The sequence below is a fragment of the Xiphophorus maculatus genome, chromosome 16 (assembly GCF_002775205.1).
Source record: "Xiphophorus maculatus strain JP 163 A chromosome 16, X_maculatus-5.0-male, whole genome shotgun sequence".
Lineage (NCBI taxonomy): Eukaryota > Metazoa > Chordata > Actinopteri > Cyprinodontiformes > Poeciliidae > Xiphophorus > Xiphophorus maculatus.
In genome coordinates, this window is record NC_036458.1 from 19,983,397 (window position 1) to 20,002,909 (window position 19,513).

The 19,513-nt window shown below is 40.7% G+C and overlaps 1 protein-coding gene across 3 annotated transcripts in view; it reads left to right on the top strand.

Annotated features, from left to right (window-relative positions):
* Positions 1 to 19,513, top strand: part of grin2b (glutamate ionotropic receptor NMDA type subunit 2B) — a 170,923-nt gene that overhangs the window by 115,689 nt on the left and 35,721 nt on the right. For all 3 annotated transcript variants that reach the window (XM_005810901.3, XM_005810900.2, XM_023348900.1), the window contains 3 exons: positions 10,396 to 10,510; positions 17,957 to 18,165; positions 18,551 to 18,722. In XM_005810901.3, the coding sequence (XP_005810958.1) occupies positions 10,396 to 10,510; positions 17,957 to 18,165; positions 18,551 to 18,722 (496 nt within the window). The remainder of the gene's footprint in view (positions 1 to 10,395; positions 10,511 to 17,956; positions 18,166 to 18,550; positions 18,723 to 19,513) is intronic.

The window sequence follows — 19,513 nt, forward strand, 5'->3', positions numbered from 1 at the left end:
GAAGAATTCATATATTGTCTGTCACATTTAATGATTTCCCCGATGAAGGATGCGTAAAAAGACCTAAATGTATATTAATCTTTTGCTGCAGCACCATAATCTCACACAGAAAGGCTGAATCCATAAAGCAGAGAGTGACGAAGGTTTGAACTTCAGCTTGGTAGTTTGATTATGACGTGGTTCTCGTTTTGTCACATATTCTGTATTTAGTTTTTTGGGTAGCTATGTCCTTTTAATGTTTCTAGATTCTGATTGGGCTTGTAGTCACAGATTCTCCATTCACACAACAAAATCTGAAGAAGAGTTTGGCAAACTCTACAATCAGTTGGCCTGTAGATGCCGGTGGTTGCTATGGAGACTTTGTGATCTCATGATGCTGCACTTCTCCAACTGGGAGCTCTGGAGGTGTGTTTGTAATATTTTCTTTATTATCATCCTGCAGATCTTTTGTGGTGACAGAATAAATAGTGATTCCCAATCAGAGTTGTGTCCATTGTCCAATAGAAACGGGCCACTTCATATTTAAACCCCATGGAAACAGGAAGTCATGGGTTACCATTAAGTGGTTTGTTGAAACTCAAATAAACATCAATAAGTAAAGAATAATTTAAGGATGATGGAGTAATAAGGCGAGATCAAAGAAAAAAAAGTCTGACCCCAGATTGATGCATAAAAAAGATTCAGAAATGTCAACATTAATTTATATATGTAGAAAACTAAGTTGATATTATCTGTTACTTCAAGCAAATTTTTCACAATTAATGGAGTAAATGTACAATATTAAATCTCTGATATTCTCTGACATTGTCAAGTCAGACATTTGTATAAAACAAAACAAAATAAAACCAAAAAAAAATTATAAGTATTTGAGATTAATATAATGTCAGACATTTTTGAAGAAAGAGCCAGAAACCCTCTAAGGTTTTAGTGGTAGACTTAGGAGATATGCATCCGGATATTTCCCAGAGACTAACTGGTACATCCTGGTTCTTTTTCTGGGTGCAGACTCGATGCAGCCATGTTGAAGCTTCCTCTTCACTCTTAAACGTGTATTTGGCAACACCTTTTCCCATTCAAGGCCTTCCTGGTGAAATGTTCTGATACAATAAAAGGGCCCTGATGTACCGCTGACATTTTCATATCCTGATGTTTATCTCCTAAAGCAGGGGTGTCAAACTCCAGTCCTCAAGGGCCGGTGTCCTCCAACTTTTAGATGTGCCTCTGCTGCACCACACCTGAATAGAATAATTAGGTCATTAGCAAGGCTGGGAGAACTGATCTACACAAGGAGGAGGTAATTAAGCCATTTCATTTCAGTGTTTTGTACCTGTGGCACATCTAAAAACTGTAGGACAGCGGCCCTCGAGGACTGGAGTTTGACACCTGTGTCCTAAAGTTACCACTTCAGTCCCAATGTAGAGGATCTAAGCATTTTTTGTCACACATGTCTAATTTTATAATCAGTTTTTCATGTAGATATTTGACTTCACACTGTCAAAGAAAATCTAAGTTAATATTGTAAATTTATGCCTTTAATCGTGAAAAATGATCAGGTTGTCCAGATTTTTTTCTTGTAAATATGTAAAATAAATGTAGAGGTTTTTGACAGAAATTAACTCCTTTTTCAGCTTTTATCTGCTTGTTTCAGTGATCATGCTGCAGCAATAAAAGCTGCATTTATTTTAAGCCTTTTTATAATAAGCGCAAGTCACTAATTAACATCTTACATGGCTTTACAGTCTGTTTCCCATTTGGATTATGCATCATTTTTATCACAACACTGTTGATTGAATATGTGCATTGAGTTATTGATCCTCCGGATTTGAAAACCTCACCCAGTGTGAGTTCCTGTCTTACGTTGAACGATCTGCTGAGGGGTTTTTGTCATCTGGTCGACTTACACCGATTGCACGCTCTCTGCCTGGCTCAGCATTTTAGAGAGAAGGACACATGACTGCACTAAGTAAATGAAGTCCTTCGTAGCCAGCGCCGTGACATTCCAGCTAACGCCACAGCACCCGCCTGACAAAAGAAGATAGCAGCAAAGAAGAAGAAAAACAAAGGCGAAAGCTCGCAGAGACAGAAAAAGATGGTGGCGGAAATCACTTGTGAGCAATACACAACGGCGCGAGAATCATGAGTTTGACAACGGCGGCCCTGACCTTGCCAGACGTGGACAGGTTCCAGATGAGCTCGGAGTTGGAAAGGTGTCAAGTGCTTTTAAACTCTGTGGACGGGTTTGAACTCGCGTGGCCCCCGGTAAGCTTTCAGTGGAGCATCTGTGTGTGTGTGTGCGTGTGTGTGTGTGGGTGCAGAACACTCCGAGGCAGCATGTTGACCCGGCGGAGCAGAGGGATGAGTGTGCGCCTCTGTTTCCTCAGATGTCTTTCTGTGCGTTTGTTTGTCTTGGCTTTTCTGTTTTCCCCCATGTCTGTGTCTGGATCAGAACATTTGGCTGTGTTTTTATGGAGCAGATCAGAGGGAGGAGTTTGAAAGGTGGCATTTCTTTTTTGAGGGGGGTTGAGGAGAATGATTGGAACTAGGTCAAGAAAACTTGTATTTTTTCCCCCTATCATCCATCCTCATGTCTTTTTTATCTGAACTTTAATATTTTAATCTGTCTGTCTCTAAATGTCCTTCACGCAGTCATTTCCTCCAAGCTCTACGCAGACATGTTAAAAAGTCGAACACTTCTCTTTCTTTGTAATTTCTCATGTAATCATCAGTTTTACCTGTTGTACAGTTGCAGCTGGCTCTCAGTCCTGTTGTGCAATCCATTCATGAATAATAAAACTCTTACTCATCAATAGTGTGAACCACCGCGGTCTGTCAGACCCTCTTTAGACCTGCGTCTTCCTGGTTTGACACGTCTCCTGATTAAATCACAGGTGAACGTGTTAAGTTATTTTTTGAAATGCCAGCTATTATCGAGTTTTTCTCATCTAAAAATCAGAAATTTTTACCAACTGAATTTTACAAACTACTTTTTTGAGCAGGGATGGAGGGCTTCAGACATTGACGCATGACTCCATTTAATAACCCTATTAGTTTGCTACTTGCAACGATATTTAAAATGGTATTGTCTAGTGTTTGTAAAGCAGCCAATCCAGGAGCGCCATTCATTACCCTTGGCACTGATTGGCTGAACCCAGAAGAGCGGAGATAAGGAAAACTATAGATCAGGTGTGCCCAAACCTTTTGAGACCAAGATGTAATTTTTCTCTCAGCAGCTGGCTGAGATCTGCCACATGACACGAACATAAAAAAAGTGTAAATGAAACTGTTTTTTATGTGAATATACATTAGTTATAGCAGACATATTAAAGTGATAGAAAACCTAATGCAGTTTCTTCCAATTAATTAAATTTCAATTGTTCCCAAAGAAAACACTGACCTGGCTGGGGAAGATTTTTCTGCGGCTGACCTCACAGCAAAAGCCTTTGCTGAACTGACGTGTCAAGTTTTGACTTCCTCAATTTCATTTCTGGCTTTGCCAGATAAGCCTCCACTAAAAGGCACATACACCAGCGTCTTTGAATTACCAAGTTCCCCAGATGGGGAACTTATCTCAGAGGCAGAGAGAGGCAGAGACGTCACAGCCACCAGTTTGTCCAAAAGGTAATCTCTGAATTGTAGGGTTTCTGTTGTTTTTGAGGTTGACTGTTCCCCGGACAGGGAAGTTCAGTTAACCGATAAAAACATCTGTGAAACCCCAACCAGTGGTGTGTTGCTAACAGTTCCCACAGACAAGGCTACCCTGGCTGGGGTGGCTCTAAGAACAAGAGCAAAGCCGCTGTGAGCGATTTTTCAACTGTTCTGAAAGGAATAAACCGACCCGGACGGGGAGGTTAACAATTCGGAACAGGGAGTTGGTTCAGACGTCCCAGATGTGGAGAGGACAGAAGCCGCACAACAAGGACAAACTGACATGGGAAACAAGGAGGAGAACTACTTTACGTTCTCCAACAAATTCCATAACAGTTGGGTGAATGCCAGTTTCCAGTCCATCCTTAACCTGAGCGTTACCAGGAGGTGTCTCACTCGGGAAAGGGTGTTTATAGAGGCTTCATCGATCCCATGTCGTGCGAGTCTGATCCACTGAGCAGTGAGACATCCAGGCAAACACTTTTCCCCCAAACGAAATCTCTCCAGTTATGATGAAGCTGAGAGGGAGAACAGTGTTGTCAAAGTTGGGAAAAGAGTTTGTGATGAAATGCTTACTGGAGTCTGTGTTGGTCTGGCTGGACTCATTTGGTGGTGACACAGACAGGGAATTGTACACCTTACGTTTCCTGTCTACTTACCATCTGTTAATACAAAAACCCGTTGGGCCGCCTTAGCGCCCCGACCACCGTGCTTAGCAGGTTTTCTGGGGGAAACCCTGCTAATCCTGTGAATATGGTGTCCACTGCACCTCACCTCTCAACCAGCCACCTTGCAACCCTCTGAAGATGGATGGATTTAACCAGGTTTCCTCTACGTTACAGGAAAACTAACTTTTTAAAATCAGATTATCACAGCTACTGCTCGTTGTTCATGCCTGCTTGATTAAACGGGTAAAAGGCTGACGAGACCTGAACTATTGTTTGGTCCAACTGTACACACCCCAAAATTTCGCCTTAAAGGCACAAGTTGTATTAAAGTAATCTGAGAGAAGTCTTAGGAACATACTGTAAATACCGCTTCAGTCAGAAAATATCAATAAGAAAACTTCCATAAGCCTTTAATAAAGAGTTGTCTTACTGGTTTTGTTTCTAATTTATGTGACCTGCTATTGCCTTTCTCCTAAAGTTCTTTGTTTCTATAAAATAACAAGATTCTTGGCCTTCCTGTACACTAATGTGCTCTCACGGTCACAAAATGCAGGTATCCATGGAAATATTTGTTTATGTAAATTGAGCAGTTATTTACAAAAGACCACTTGGTTTGTTGCAGCCAGGTCAGACCACAGAGGACACGTAAAAATCAAAAATGAATGTCTCCAATTATTTTGCTGAGAGAGTTTTCTCCAGGGATGGAGCGGTTCTGGTTTGATTTGCTGTTCCTCTGTACTCTTTACAGAACATCTGTATTTACACTCAGACTAAATTACATGCAGGTGGACGCTGTTTACTAGTTAGCTGAATTTGGAAGGCAGTATGTTAAATTCCCATGGAGCATTGAGAGAAAGTCCATACCACCAAAAAACAAAAAACTAACTCCAGTCAGCTTTCTTTACAGGGCGTAATACAGTTTGAAAACTTTGTTTAAACAAGCTGCGTTTGTCTTAGAAAAAATAGTCATTTTCTTGCACAGCCCTACTTTTACTGAGCTGCATTATTTAGTTGTCTCTGCTGCGGGCTTTAAAAGGTTTCTCATTTGTTTTCCTGTGCCTATGTTATGCAGGTTTCATTCCAAAATACTCTGAAATAGGAGTTTAAAAAGGCAAGCATTGCCTCAGGTGTCTCTCCTCTTTTCAAGGATGTTAACCCAATCTGTTTAAGACGCATCGTTTTCCAAAAATAAATCAAATCAGAGCCGCATGTCTCAGTTCTAGTAGCTGCTCTGTCGTTTTTGGCTCTACCTGTTAAAATTATGAACACAACGAAATAGAAGTATGGTTTTGTTTTTGGTTGTAAATGTAGCCATGACTAATGCCTTACAAAAGTATTTGTACCAGATTTTTCACATCAAGCCACAAAATGTTTTATTTTATTTGGATTTCAGGTAAATGAAAGTTTAACCTTAAAATGTAAGAAAAACGATGAATGGTTTTTACAGTGTTTGCCATCTAAAAATCTGAAAAGTGCGACATGCATCTGTATTCATCCTCCTTTAGTCTGGAGCCCCAAAATAAAGTCAAATGCAACAAGCTGAATCCAGAAATCTCAAAGATTCAAATCTCTTCTTTATGGAAAAGTAGCAGAGTTGTTGTTTCAAGTTAGCCACAAGCCATGTGGATCAGGGTAACTTGGTGGTGGCAGCATCATGCTGTTGGGATGCTTTTTAAAAATGTTATCAACGACAATAAACATGATCAGTGTTGGTGGGAAGATGGATGGAGTTAAACAATGGCCAGAGAGACGTTCAAATTCCAGCAGGACATTTTTATGTCAGAATGGCCCAGTCAAAGCACAGATCTAGATCCAATTGAGAGTCTATATCAAGTCCTAAACCCTCATTATTAGAGATGTAACAACCAGACTGAGCTTGAGTTATTTTGCAAATAATGGGTAAAAACCTGAGCAAAGCTGGTTAAAGTTCAACACAAATCGGTTTCAGAAGTAGCCTGTTAGCACAGAGGAGTGCAACATGCAAGCCACACTTTTCAGATTTTTACTTCTAAAACCATTTTAAATTTACGCTTTTTATTACGCAGCACTTTCTGTTGCTCTCTCACAATGAATCTTAACAGAAATACTTTTGAAGCTTGTGGTCGCAACATGACATAAAAGTGGAAAAGTTCAACATGCCTTTGTGAGGAACTGTGAATTATCCGTCACTCAGCTCTCAAGTTAAACCAACTTTGTGTTTTTAGAGTGTTTATGCATCTAGTCTGAATGCACACTTGAGAGTACAATCCCGTTCACACACCAAACAACTTCGCACCTCGTCTCCCATTCGCACTGTACAACCCATGTGTGTACGCTGCACAGCCGCAATATGCCACAGCACCATATGGGTCATTTTATCCTCCCTCACGTTGGATTTTATTATCCCTCCCACCCCGAGCCCCCTTCGCAAATCCAATAGAACAATAATTGCTAAGGAGTGTAATTCATGACTAATTGATGCTGCGGTTAATTTATTAAAACTGACTTATCAATGTTTCACGCGGCTCCTCAATTATTCACGGCAGAACATGTGCTGAAACCTATCTGTGTCAGGCCCACGCGGCGAGCACGGGAAACGTTTGCGTCGCTCACGTAGTCCGACGAGTTCTTATTGGGGTTTTTTGTTTGTGTTTTTTGTTATCGCAGTAATTTCTGGGTCAGTTTTGTCGTCCAGCAAAATTTTGGTGTTGTGACGAGCCTGGTCACACAACGAGAAGTGGATGAGGTGTGTTTATTATTTACCATACTAAATTTATCATAATACTCTAATAAGCATCACTAAAGTAAAATTGGTGATGCTTAAAACCCCCCAAATGTATCTGCATTTTTAGGATTTTCTCCACTGTTTGTTCAATGAAAGTATCAATAAATGTCAATGAAGTTGAAAATATGATTAAATGCAGTTACTGTGTGCAGTTTAGCGATACAAATCACATTTCTTTATGTGTCTGGTGTCCTGAAGAAGCAAAGAGGAATGTTTTTCAAGAGCGATATTTGTGTTTGTGGGGCCATGACGCAGTCACAAGCACACAGTTACCTAAAGAGAAGACCTAATAAATAGTTCTTATTGTCACTTTTATGGTTTCACAATGGAACAACAAAACATCATAATAAAACTTTAAGCCCATAATTCCCACTCTAGTGCGTTACAGTGTAGTAGTAAGCACCAGTCTACTTCCTCTTTCTTCCCCTCCGAAGCCCACCCCTCACTTAGTCTCATTCCCACCCTCTGTGAGATTACCGTTGCCACAGCAACGGCCGCATATTGGCTCAGAAATCACAGTGGTTGTGGGTGCCATGGCAACACATTTATGCTTGTGTTTCACTGCTATCAGAAATGCACACACGCACACACACCATCTTAAATGTAGGGCCTGAATGACAGCGTATCGCTTGTTTCCTTTTTTCTCTCTTCCCCCCCCCCCAATAAAGATTAAAGCTGCCGTGGTGTCGAGTCATTTTGTAAATGGCTTATGATTTATGCAGCAGATTCTGTGCACTTTGTACCAGCGCCAGGACTCTTCAGGACGGGGCTCTTAGTCGGACACATGGGGCTGCATGAGATGGGAAGATTCGGATCATAAGAGCCCATTGGAAAATATCAATATTTAATACAGGAAGTCGAATTACAGAGACGCATTGTAGGAGATACCGAGTTACAGACGGACCTATTAGCATTACAAATAATCACTTTAAAGTCAGGTTCACTAGTCTTACTCTTTATCTTTTTTTTTTTCGTATAATCATATGTAACTTGTGCACGGTTTTGATGCAAGGTTACCATGGAAACAGTCACAGGGAAAGTGAGGAGGAGATGGCAGCGTGAGCGATTGAAAGCGTTCAAATGTTTTGCGTGTGTGTGTGTGTGTGTGTTTGTGTGAAAGAGATGATTTCACCTGACATGAAAATCCTTGGTTTTCTCTGCACACACGCCTACACACACGGTGACCGTAATCACCGCGAGGCTGCGGGTGAGGTGCAGCGTTCGCTCGAAGACGGATCAAACGATCTGGTTTGGCAGAAGCAATAAGGTTTTCTTACTTTCCTTTACAAACCCAGATGTGCACACGCCAAAATGCGAGCTGCTTTGTCTCCACAGGCGCGCCGTCTTCCACCAGCCCTGTCGGTAAATGTTGGCCTTGTTGAAATTGCCGCCCTGTTGCTTTAGATGACGAGTATAGAATGCAGCGTCCGTAAAATAATGGCATTCATTGCACTGCTCTCTTTTTCTACCTGTGGGAATTCCCAAGAGTCGCACTGTAAGGGCAATATTAAAATGAAAATGAAGTGAGACATCTTTAAACTATCGAAAAAGTCACACAACAACAGCGGTTCTGGCACAAATGACTCCCTGGACAGTATTTAGACGACCTAGTTTGGTCAATGCTAGTTCTTCTGTATCAAACTGGTCAGTTCCTCTGTTTTCAGTATCATCATTGGGTTTGTATTGGCCTGGCTACTCCATAATTTTACGCTAATTGGTCTGGAATCAAGATGCTTTTCACTTATTGGCATGTTTGGGGATCATTATCATCTTGAAAATAATATTTCAAGAATAATTCCTCTTTCGCATAAGCAATGCAAGTATTTTGATTCTTGTTTGCAATAAATTAGCCTGACACTGTGGTATGACAAAAGGGGGTGCAATGATTCCAATTTTGGCCTATACCAATTTTGTCTTTTGTTTATTTCTGAGTCGCTAAATATAGTGAGAAAGTTGCGATTGGGGATGATTATTGTTTCTGCACATGTGCAGACCTGACCTGGTGGCCAAGTCTGTCAGTCAGCACTTTCTCACGGCAGAGCAAAAGAGGACGATAGCTGCGTTTCCATTACAAATGTTGAAAAAACACACTTTTGCAATTGCCATGTTTCCATTAAAGAAGAAAAGCAGATTAAAATTACGCATGAATGAAGGTTTTTTTGCACGATAAGTCATTAAAAAACAAGCCGGGCCATCATCTTCCTGTCACTTCCTGTCGTCTACTTCCTGCTACTACTGGTTTCTGCCAGTAGTAAGGTCCACTTGTTGATCATGTGACTCATGATGCGAAAAAAGTGTTTGTATTGCAGTTTTGTGAAATAAATCTATTTTTGATTAGGACAAAAAGCCACCTCATTAGCACCCAAACTTTTTATCAAAAGGCAAGTTTTTTTGTATGTTTTTTAATTAGCGTGCTTCCATTAGACAAATTTATTTTCGAAATGTCAAATACAGCAATTACATGGTTCATGGAAACGCAGCTCCTGGCTGATTTTTCAGACCTTTGAGGAGGTGAAGAATCTATATTTCTTTAATTTAAAAGAAATGTGTCATGCCCTAATGCAATCAATCACTGACTGAAGATATCCAAGAGATAGAAAGAAATATAATTGTGTATCTGCATACTGATGGGACCGATTGTTTTAATTCCCAATTGGAATTAAATGTCATTTATGGAAAATTGTGCCAATTGGGAGGAGCTAAGTAACGATGAGGTCCAAGCACAGAGCCTTGGGGTACACCAAAAGAGAGTGGGAAATACTAAGTGGTTTCACAAAATTATTTTATTTGGTCCATATAAGTAAAATCAGACAATATGACCAGTTCATGGTTGTGTCAGCTGATGGTTCAGTGATCAGCTGAATCACTGAACTGATTTTGTAGATTTTGTAACTGAGACAAGGGCGGTAAGGAGTCAAGGGTTTTGCAACCTTGAGGAGATGATTGGCAACTTTTAAGATTCATTTCAGTTGTGTGAAATCATTCACACAACTGACTGGAACTGTTCTTATAGATGATTGAGAGAACAGTGACCATGAACCTAGAATATACATGTTTATTTTGTAGAATTTTGGAATTGAAAGAGAAATAAAAATGAGAAGAATATTGTTTGACACTGTCTAAATATTACGTTTTTGAGCAAAGATGTATAAGATGTAAAAAAAAAAAAGACTCTTCACTGTTTAAAAGCAACCACACCACTCAACACGATATACTTAGACATCTATTGCAAATGTAGGACATATGTAAATTGGCACTGACAACAATGTTTTTCAGCAAGTGATGCTCTCTCCCTCTCCTCCTTGTTTCTCTCTGCAGGTACCTGATGAATGTGACATTTGAGGGGCGCAATCTGTCGTTCAGCGAAGATGGGTACCAGATGCACCCCAAGCTTGTCATTATTTTGCTCAACAAAGAGAGACAGTGGGACCGGGTAAGACGGAGCGAGACGTGGCAGCGTCTGGTTGTCTGTTTGCAACTCAATTTTCAGATATCTGGAGGAAGAGCTGTACCTGCTCCATGCATTTACTTTTTTTATTTTAAGCTACACTCGAAGCTAATTGTTGGCTTACCCAACGGGCGGATTGAGCGGGAGGTCCAGGTATTCATCTCCCTCCAGACCTATTGTCGGATTCTTACTGTTTAAGCATTTAAACGGTGTTAGGCTTCTGAAGCGCTGCTCTGATTAGATATCATCAACTCGGTGAAGGTGCCTTTGAGCCATTCAATTCAGTAGAAGCCTTTGACTTCGGATGTGCAGAGACTGCTGATCTAAAAGTAGATATTCAACAGTTTAATGCTGCTGTTTATGGCGGTAGTATGTTTAGTTTAACTGTAACTTTGTTTTACCATGAAGTAGTGTCACTTTTTTTGAAGAAGCAGAATCAGGTTGACTAAAACCGACGTGCAAAAGGGATGTAAACAATACATGCTATACTTTTTGTATGCTACAGCCTGTGAAATCCAGCTGTTCACGTTACTTTTAGGTGACTTTATTATTTTTTTTCTGACATTTGCCCTTAGAAAGGTGTTCTGGAAATGATTCAAATAATTTGAAAAACAATTACCTAATATCCAGTGCCATGTTAATACTATTGTTACAATTATAATTGGTATTTTATGTGGTACACCAGCTCAATTACAAAGTGCTAAGAAAATGCCAGATGTTGTGACATTTAAAAAACAAAATGTTAAATGTGTGTTAATTTATACATTGAAGAGTCAGCTTTTGCTACAATTACAGCAGCAACATTTTTATGGAGGGACAAAAGGGACAAAATTAAATATATAAATAACGAAATTGTTGATTAATTGTCTTTGAGTGCCCCAAAAAGCGCTATATAAGTTTGATGTGTTATCATTATTGTACCATATAATAATGTACCATGAAATAAACAAATATTTAAATTTAATATGTGATTAAATTGTTAAAATCCAAGCTTATTAGCTAATGCAGATAAGTAAATGCAGATATACAGTACAGACCAAAAGTTTGGACACAACTGTGTGTCCAAACCTTTGGTCTGTACTGTATATTTAAGTATTTCATGGTTCCTGCTCCTGCAGGGTCACCATAAAATAAGTTTATCAGTCAAACTTGGCCGTCAAAGCTGAGAGGTTGGGTTACCGGCGTGGCTACCACTGATCTGGTGAACTCCACTGGTTCAGCCTGAGTCTTTGAGCCAAATTCGACTTTATCCAATCCGCCATCATCACCCACTGTTACAAGTTTGAGTTTTTAGGAATCAGGCTAAACTAATGGATTTCAATGGATCAGTGGTAGCCCCATCACTCGACGTTGATGACGGAATTCTTTCATTGCATCCATCCATCCATCCATCCATCCATCCATCCATCCATCCATCCATCCATCCATCCATCCATCCATCCATCCATTTTCTAACACCCTTGTTGCTAGTGGGGTAAGGAGGGCTGCTGGTGCCGATCTCCAGCGAATGTTTCGGGCGAGAGGCGGGGTCACCCTGGACAGGTCGCCAGTCTGTCGCAGTCATTGCAACCAATTGTCTATTAAATAAATTATGTAAACATTTATTTCATGGTACATTTAATTAAGGAATTAGCAATGAATTTATTTTTTTATTTATTTTTTTACCCCTCCAGGGGGTCTTTTGTGGGCTCTAGTGTCCCTTATATAACAGTAGGCTGACAGGAAACGGGGAAGGAGAGGGGGGAAGACATGCGGCAAATATCGTCGGGTCTGGGAGTCGAACCCGCGATGGCCGCGTCGAGGACTGAAGGCCTCCAAATATGAGTCGCGCTAACCGCTACGCCACCACGGCACGCCCGATGAATTTATTTTTGACCCTTCTGGCTCCCCTTACATTTTCCTGTATCGCTCCCTAACAGTTCAAACTTAATACTGACAGTATTTAAGTTTCAATGCAGATCCTCAAGTGGATTTAGGTTTGGACTTTGACTTGGCCATTCTAACGCACAAATGTGCCTTTATTTGAACTATTTATCACTGTAACCAGTGCTAAAGAGAAGCTTACCCACAGCATGACGCCACAACCACCGTGTGTTACCATGGGATTGCCCTCTGGTAAACTTTCATATTTCTGTAGTGAATTAAATGACTTCTGAAGGAGATTGGTTTCACCGAGTGTCTCCTGGTGGCAAAGGTGGTGGATTACAAATCCACGACACACATTTCTGAAATGTATTTGGAAAAAATAAAATAAAAAGGTATTGACCAGAATCTGGTTCAGAATCAGTATCAATACTTGAAAATTTATGATTTTCGTAACACTCTATTCCATTTAACTGAACTTGAAATGATAAACTGGTAAAAAGAAAAGAAAAGAAAAGACTGTCAGTCATGATGGGTAGAACTGCAGTGAAAGATAGTTCTGAAAATAAACCTCCAACATACTCTTTAGACTTTTCTTTGTAAACACTGATAATATTGCATCATTTTCTTTACACTTTATGAACTACCTTGTGTTGCTTTATCACATCAAATTGAAAAAAAAACCTAAATGGGTCTTGTGGTTGTAACATGAGACAACTTAAAAAAGTAAAATGTGAAACTGTAAACTTGGACATAAACTATGCAGATATAGTAGTTGTACATCTGTGTATCTAATCAGATTCCACTATATGTTACAGTGAAGCTCCGTTATTTGGATGCGGTTCACAAACACTTGGAAAAAGTCTGGAATGTCGACTCGAAAGCTTTTTATGAGCATAAACAACAACAACATTCCTGTCTGCTGAACTTCAGTCCATTCATGGAGACTCTGAAACTCGGCTCCACAACATATGTTCCGCATCCTCGGGGTTAGAACCTGCAGGCTCGCTGTGTGGTACTTCTGTGTGAAGCGTGCATAATTTCCCCGAGTGTGCCTGGGTTATCTCTGCAGACTCCATTTTCCTCCCACAGCATAAAGACTTGCAGGTTAGGCTTAATTGCTGACTTCAGAATTCCCGTAGGTGTGGATGTGCCTGCCGATAATTGCCTGTCTTTTCAAGTCGACCCTGTGATTGACTGGCAGTCCGTCCGGAGTGCGCCGCCCACCTCTCGAGCTATTATAGATGCCCCCCCTTCCCCCACCTTAGCACAGCGGCAGCTATAGATACAGGAGGAAGCAGACTAAACAGAGCATCTATTGTTCATAAGCATGGAGGCCTTTGAATGGAAGAAGAGGGACACTATTAGCAGTAAGGAAAAAAAAAACTTCTGGTAAACTTTGCGTGCTGATTCAGCTTGTTTTGAACAAAAACAATCCGTTATATGATATGATATAAACAGAATAAAAAGCGACGGAGTACGGCGGAGCAGAGAAGCCAGCAGTGTACATATGGCATCGATAATTCAAGCCACCCAAAATGAACCTGTCGCCGGCCGCCACCTGCCGAGTCAGCACGCATCTGTGTTGGAGATCTGCTCCGTCTGACTCCCTCACCTCTCTTTCTCTCTGTCTCGCTCTCTCTCTCCCCCACTGCTTTCTATTCTCCGTACATCTCTCCTTCTTCTGCCTTTCTAATCTATATTCTGTCCTCTGATCAGAGAACAAGGTGAGTCGTTCCCCCCTGGTCTCCCTCTTCTTTCTCCTCCACCTCAACCTCCCCACTTTATCGCTCATGTTTAATTCCCAACTTGATTTCCAAATTTTCTCGACTCTCACCCCCCTACCCCCGTCTCCGATGACCTCCGGCTCCTTCTTCCCTCCGCCGCCTCTTCAAAGTGGTGCGGTAACGTCCACTTCCCGTCCCTCCCGTCTTTCTCCTCTAATTTCTCACATTGTTTTGGTCCAGACAAAAAAAAAAAAAAAGGAGCTGCATTGTGCTCCAGGGATACACAGCCTCGGCCTCATCCTTTCCAGGCTGCGTTGCCAGGTTTGTGTTGTTTCCTCCCCCCCAGGAGAGAGCGATGTGTTTGAACACATCTCCATATTTAATGAGTGTGCAAACTGGACTTTACACACTTGACCACAGTTTCCTGCTCTTGGAATTAAGCTGTGGCGAATTGTCTGATCTGTTTCTACTTCAATCCCCCTCTGTTCCCCTTGATGAAGGGGGACTGGCATGTCCAGGTAGTTTTATTTTATTTTTTTATTTTTTCCAGAGTGGCATTGTGGGGACATTGACTAATTGGTGATGCTTGTTCAGTGGAGTAGAGCTCCAGGGGCTAGAGGGCCCTCCAGACGTACAGCTGGACACTCTTCTACTCAAGATCCAGCATTTTGCATTTGAATGAGTTCCATGTAAACTCTCTTACCACCCGCGTTTACTTCAGATTATACTTTTTATTCAGCAGAAATATCTGTTTTTATAGCTTGTTTTCTTTAAATCTTCCTGTTTTTTTTCTTGTGATCTAAATTCTGCCTGATCCTCTGTATCAACCTCGTCCTTCTGGTTAACCTTGTTCTCATTCTCTACTACCAGTCTCAGTCCTGCCCCTCCCTCTCCTGTTCCTCTCTTCTCCTCTCCATATTTAAACAGCGCGTGTTTGGATGCAAGCACAATCCCTCAATCAGGAGCATCTCGATGAATTTGTCATTTAAAAGTTGGTTTGTTTGTTATAGTTTTCAGATCAAAATGTAAGTACTGAGTTGAGAGGAAGTAAAAAGTGCTTTGGAAAAAGTTGCTTGACGTTCAGTGTGAAGTTTCCACAGCTCACAGCTGTTTCTATTAAAATTCTTGTCTGCATTTTTGTTGAAATAACACAATTTTACACTTGTAGTGTTTCTGTTAAATAAGAAAGGAAACTAAAATCCCATGTAAATAAGCTTGTTCACATAATAAGTAATTAAAAATCATGACAGCGACAGATGTAAACAGTTACATGACATTTATTCATAATTCAGTTGTGGCGCTAGGGGTTATCATCTATCAGCCAGTCAGAGGAGACATTGGCCGTTGGAGCAACAAGCTGCTACTACTTTGGAGCAGCTGCATATGCGATTTGGGGAAATTGTAGTCGATGATTTTACAGAAGAGTTTTATGAACTTTTTATGAGGAGTGCGGTGCTCTGAGAGCTCAGCTGCACTTTGTCCGAAAAAAACAAAAACAAATTATCAACCTCCTACCACTGTACTTCCTGTCATCTTCTTTGTCGTTTTCACCAGTAGTAACGTCCTACTGTTGACCATGTGACTCATGTGATGCGAAAAAAAGTGTTTTTATTGCCGTTTTACAAAACCTTTACAAAATCTTTTATGATATAACTGAAAAATCACCACAATCTAGCGCAACAACTTTTTAGCATAAAACCCACGTTTGTTTTTGTTTTCCAAATTGGCTTGTTTCCGTTAAGCAAATGTCTTTTCTTACTTTCAATTTGCATAATTTTATGATCAATGTAAACTCACCCAGTGACGATTTTAGAAGCCTTGTCATCTGCTGGTGTTGATTTGCTGCAGTTCATTTGGTCCATAATCCAAAGGACTCATGCTTCTCTCTGCTGACAAGCTTAATGGTGATGCTGAATAAATTTTACAGCAGGACTTGGCATCTGCCTATACTCACAAAGACACCAACGCCTGCTTTAATGACTACGCCATCGCCATGACTGATAGGTTAACGAAATGGTCGGACCAGAACCCCACACAGAATCCATCATGCACTGTCAGGACCAAGACGAGAGACACCAAACTAAATAATGCTGATTACCTGAAGGCCACTGTTAAAGCACCTTATACTGGACATGTTGCACTCAGGACTCAGACATTTTTGTAGTAAAATCCTACCTTTGTGGGTTATTATATAAGTTAATGTGTGTGTAATGAATCTTTACAAAATACGAGTTTCACTTCTTTAATCGAATGACTGAATTGAATTAACTTTTTGATGATATTCAAAGTTTTGACATGCACCCATGCTTCCGCACAATAATTTTCAGAAATGCATTTGCAACTTGAATGCCTGTGGGTTCTGTGGACACGTTTATGTCGTTGTCTTTGATTTCCTTTTTTTTTTGTTTTTTTTCCTTTTCATTATCTTCGTTTTCTTCCTTTCTTTTGTTCCGTTTGTCACCGTTATGGTGATCTGGTTATCATTTCTCCGGCTTAACCCGCCGTCTTTGTCTCCTTTTCATTGACTTGGCCTCTTCACCTCGCCCTCTTGAAACAGATACAGTCTATTGTTCCGTTTGGTCAGTCCGGTCAATTATTCAACAGGAGAATGTGACCTGACACCGCAAGGCAACCAGACCCACCGCATTGTTTGTCTAAGCTGCCGGGTTAAGAAACCGAAAAAAGTTTTGTTTTTTCGTCTCTTTTTGCCAACTTTCAGTAAGGATGAACTATCATTCTTTAGATTCTTTTCACCCGATCTAACTTGTGTATTACACGGGCAGATGGCCCACCTGCAATAAAATGCAGGACGCTCGACATGAGGCTTTAAAATCCCAACTGGGTGAAGATGTTTTTGCTGTAAGGCATGCATACTCCATATTCCTCTTTGATGATATGCCTCAGAACTGTTTGTAGCTGCAGAGCAGCCGTTATTTTTTCATGGACTGAAGCTACTGTAGTGTAAAATGCAATCTGATTTCATTTTTAACTTTGATCCCTGCCAGGTGAGGCGTTGAATGTTTATAAGGACAATCGTCCACAGCGGAGCTGGTGGGGAAAAAAAACAAAAAGCACTTAAAAAAATAAAACAACAATAATAAAAGAATAAATGTTACATCTGTGTTTTACTTACAGTTTCATACAAAGGGATTCATACCACATCTCAGCAGAGCCACAATTGTTATAGGCCGACATAAAGCAGAGCATAACTGAAAATGATGCATGGGTTTTCTACTAAATTAAATCTTTTAAAAGCGTTTTCTTGTATTTGTTTTCATCTCTTTTACTTTAACAGCATTAAGCAAACTCCAGTACTGTCATTAGCCGCCTAAAAATCACCTAAACAGTGACTAATTGCTCATGCGTGTTTGAGAAATCCTTTAATCACCCGTGGCAACCAGACTGGGTGCAGAAAAAGTGCGGTGTAACCAAACACTGCTTTTTTGACAAAGCTCATCTGAGAGTCTACTGAGGTGATCATATGAGCTACAGCTCAGTGAAAAGGTGGTAAAAACTTTGTTAAAGGGTTAATAGAGGAATGTTGCTGCTAGGACTTCCTGAAGGTGGAGTTCCTGATAAAGCAGGAGCTTCTTAAAGAGACAGAGGTCCAATTTCAAAGTGCTAAATTGCAAAGTCAAACATTTTTTTAAGCTATGTTTGATGTATATAATAATTTTATCATAACTGAAGGTAACATAGTTAAAAATAGCACTATGTGCATGAAATATGCATATTATTTCCCCTTTAAGGGGCATGAATGCCTTTGGATGGCACTCTGTGAGGAAAACAGATGTCTTGAAGGTGAAACACCGTTGAGTTTGTTTTCTGCATGTCTCTGCAGGTGGGTAAATGGGAGAACGGCTCCTTGTCCATGAAGTACCATGTGTGGCCTCGCTACGAGCTGTATGGTGGGGCGGCAACCAGGGAAGACGACCACCTGTCCATCGTGACGCTGGAAGAGGCTCCGTTCGTCATCGTGGAGGACGTGGACCCGCTGAGTGGGACCTGCATGAGGAATACCGTCCCCTGCAGAAAACAGATCAAAACGCTGTGAGTCTGTGATCCAAGATGTACCAAATCATGTTTAACAGAGTCGAGATTAACAAAGCGTGACATATTTATCTTCACACATGTTGCTACGGATTGTTGCGTTTTTTTTCTTTTCTTCGTTCTTCATCCCCAGCCCATCTGTCACAGTAGCTGAAACTGACCGTAGCAAAAACGGCATCCACAACAAAAAACAAAAACTAGCAGCCGAGTCAATTATGGAGGTTTCTCACGGTTGCTTTACAGCACCGGAGGTAGAATAATTTCACACTTCAACAGTGTGAGAATGACAAAGCCAGAAACGCTAAACAGCATTCATGAGTGAAATCGCTAATTCAGACAGATGCACTTTTTGGATTAAACACCGTTTATCTCTCTGTTTATGCAGCAATCAGACCAAGGAGTCGGGGATCTACATCAAGCGTTGCTGTAAGGGCTTCTGCATCGACATCCTGAAGAAGATCGCCAAGTCGGTCAAGTTTACGTACGACCTGTACCTGGTCACGAACGGGAAGCATGGCAAAAAGATCAACGGGACCTGGAACGGCATGGTGGGAGAGGTGAGGGAAAAGTCTATAAGTTTTATAGCCCCTCTCCCTGTCGCTTATTTCTGTTTACTCTGCTTGTTGTTGCTCTGGCTTTCCACTTCCAGTGTTTAAACAGCGCAGATCCGACAGATTTCACAGGTCAACAAATTCAACTCTGTCGTATCCCTGAAAATTGTACTGCCATGTCATTTATCATTTGTCGTGCGAAACTTGCGAATGAAGATTGCACCTAATTCACTGTTTGTGACACTGTTAATAACATTACCGAGGTTTATGGTGTTGTGAGAACCTGTGCAGTCAAAGTGTGTGCTGCTGTGCTGTATTTGGCTCAGTGTCAAGTGAAGACAGGAGGAGAGCTGTGAAGTGTTTGAGGTCAGCATGGAAAATGCTCCATTACCAAACAGCCTTCGGTACACAGAGATCTGAAGTCAATTTTAGTCAGTAAATAATTGCAAATACAACAAATGATGCAAAGGGGGGAAAATGTAGTCGTCATCTGGGTCCAAACTTCAGCTGTTCTCCATTAGTGTCCTTGATTTAATGCAATTCTGCAACTCTCCTTTAAATTTATGTTTAAGCAATTGCTCTATATTTGGTTGGGTCAAGACTAAATAAATCTCTATATATTTTGATGTGTAATTGACCTAATACCAAAACTCTATGCCCAGTATGTGAATCATTTTCCAGTCCAGTCCAAAGTTTATTCCAGCCAAGTATTTAAAAAAAGATCTTCAAAATGTCACTTGTTAGACAGAGAACGTATAGAAGAATTTTACTTTTATTCTGCTGGCAAGTGTTAAGGT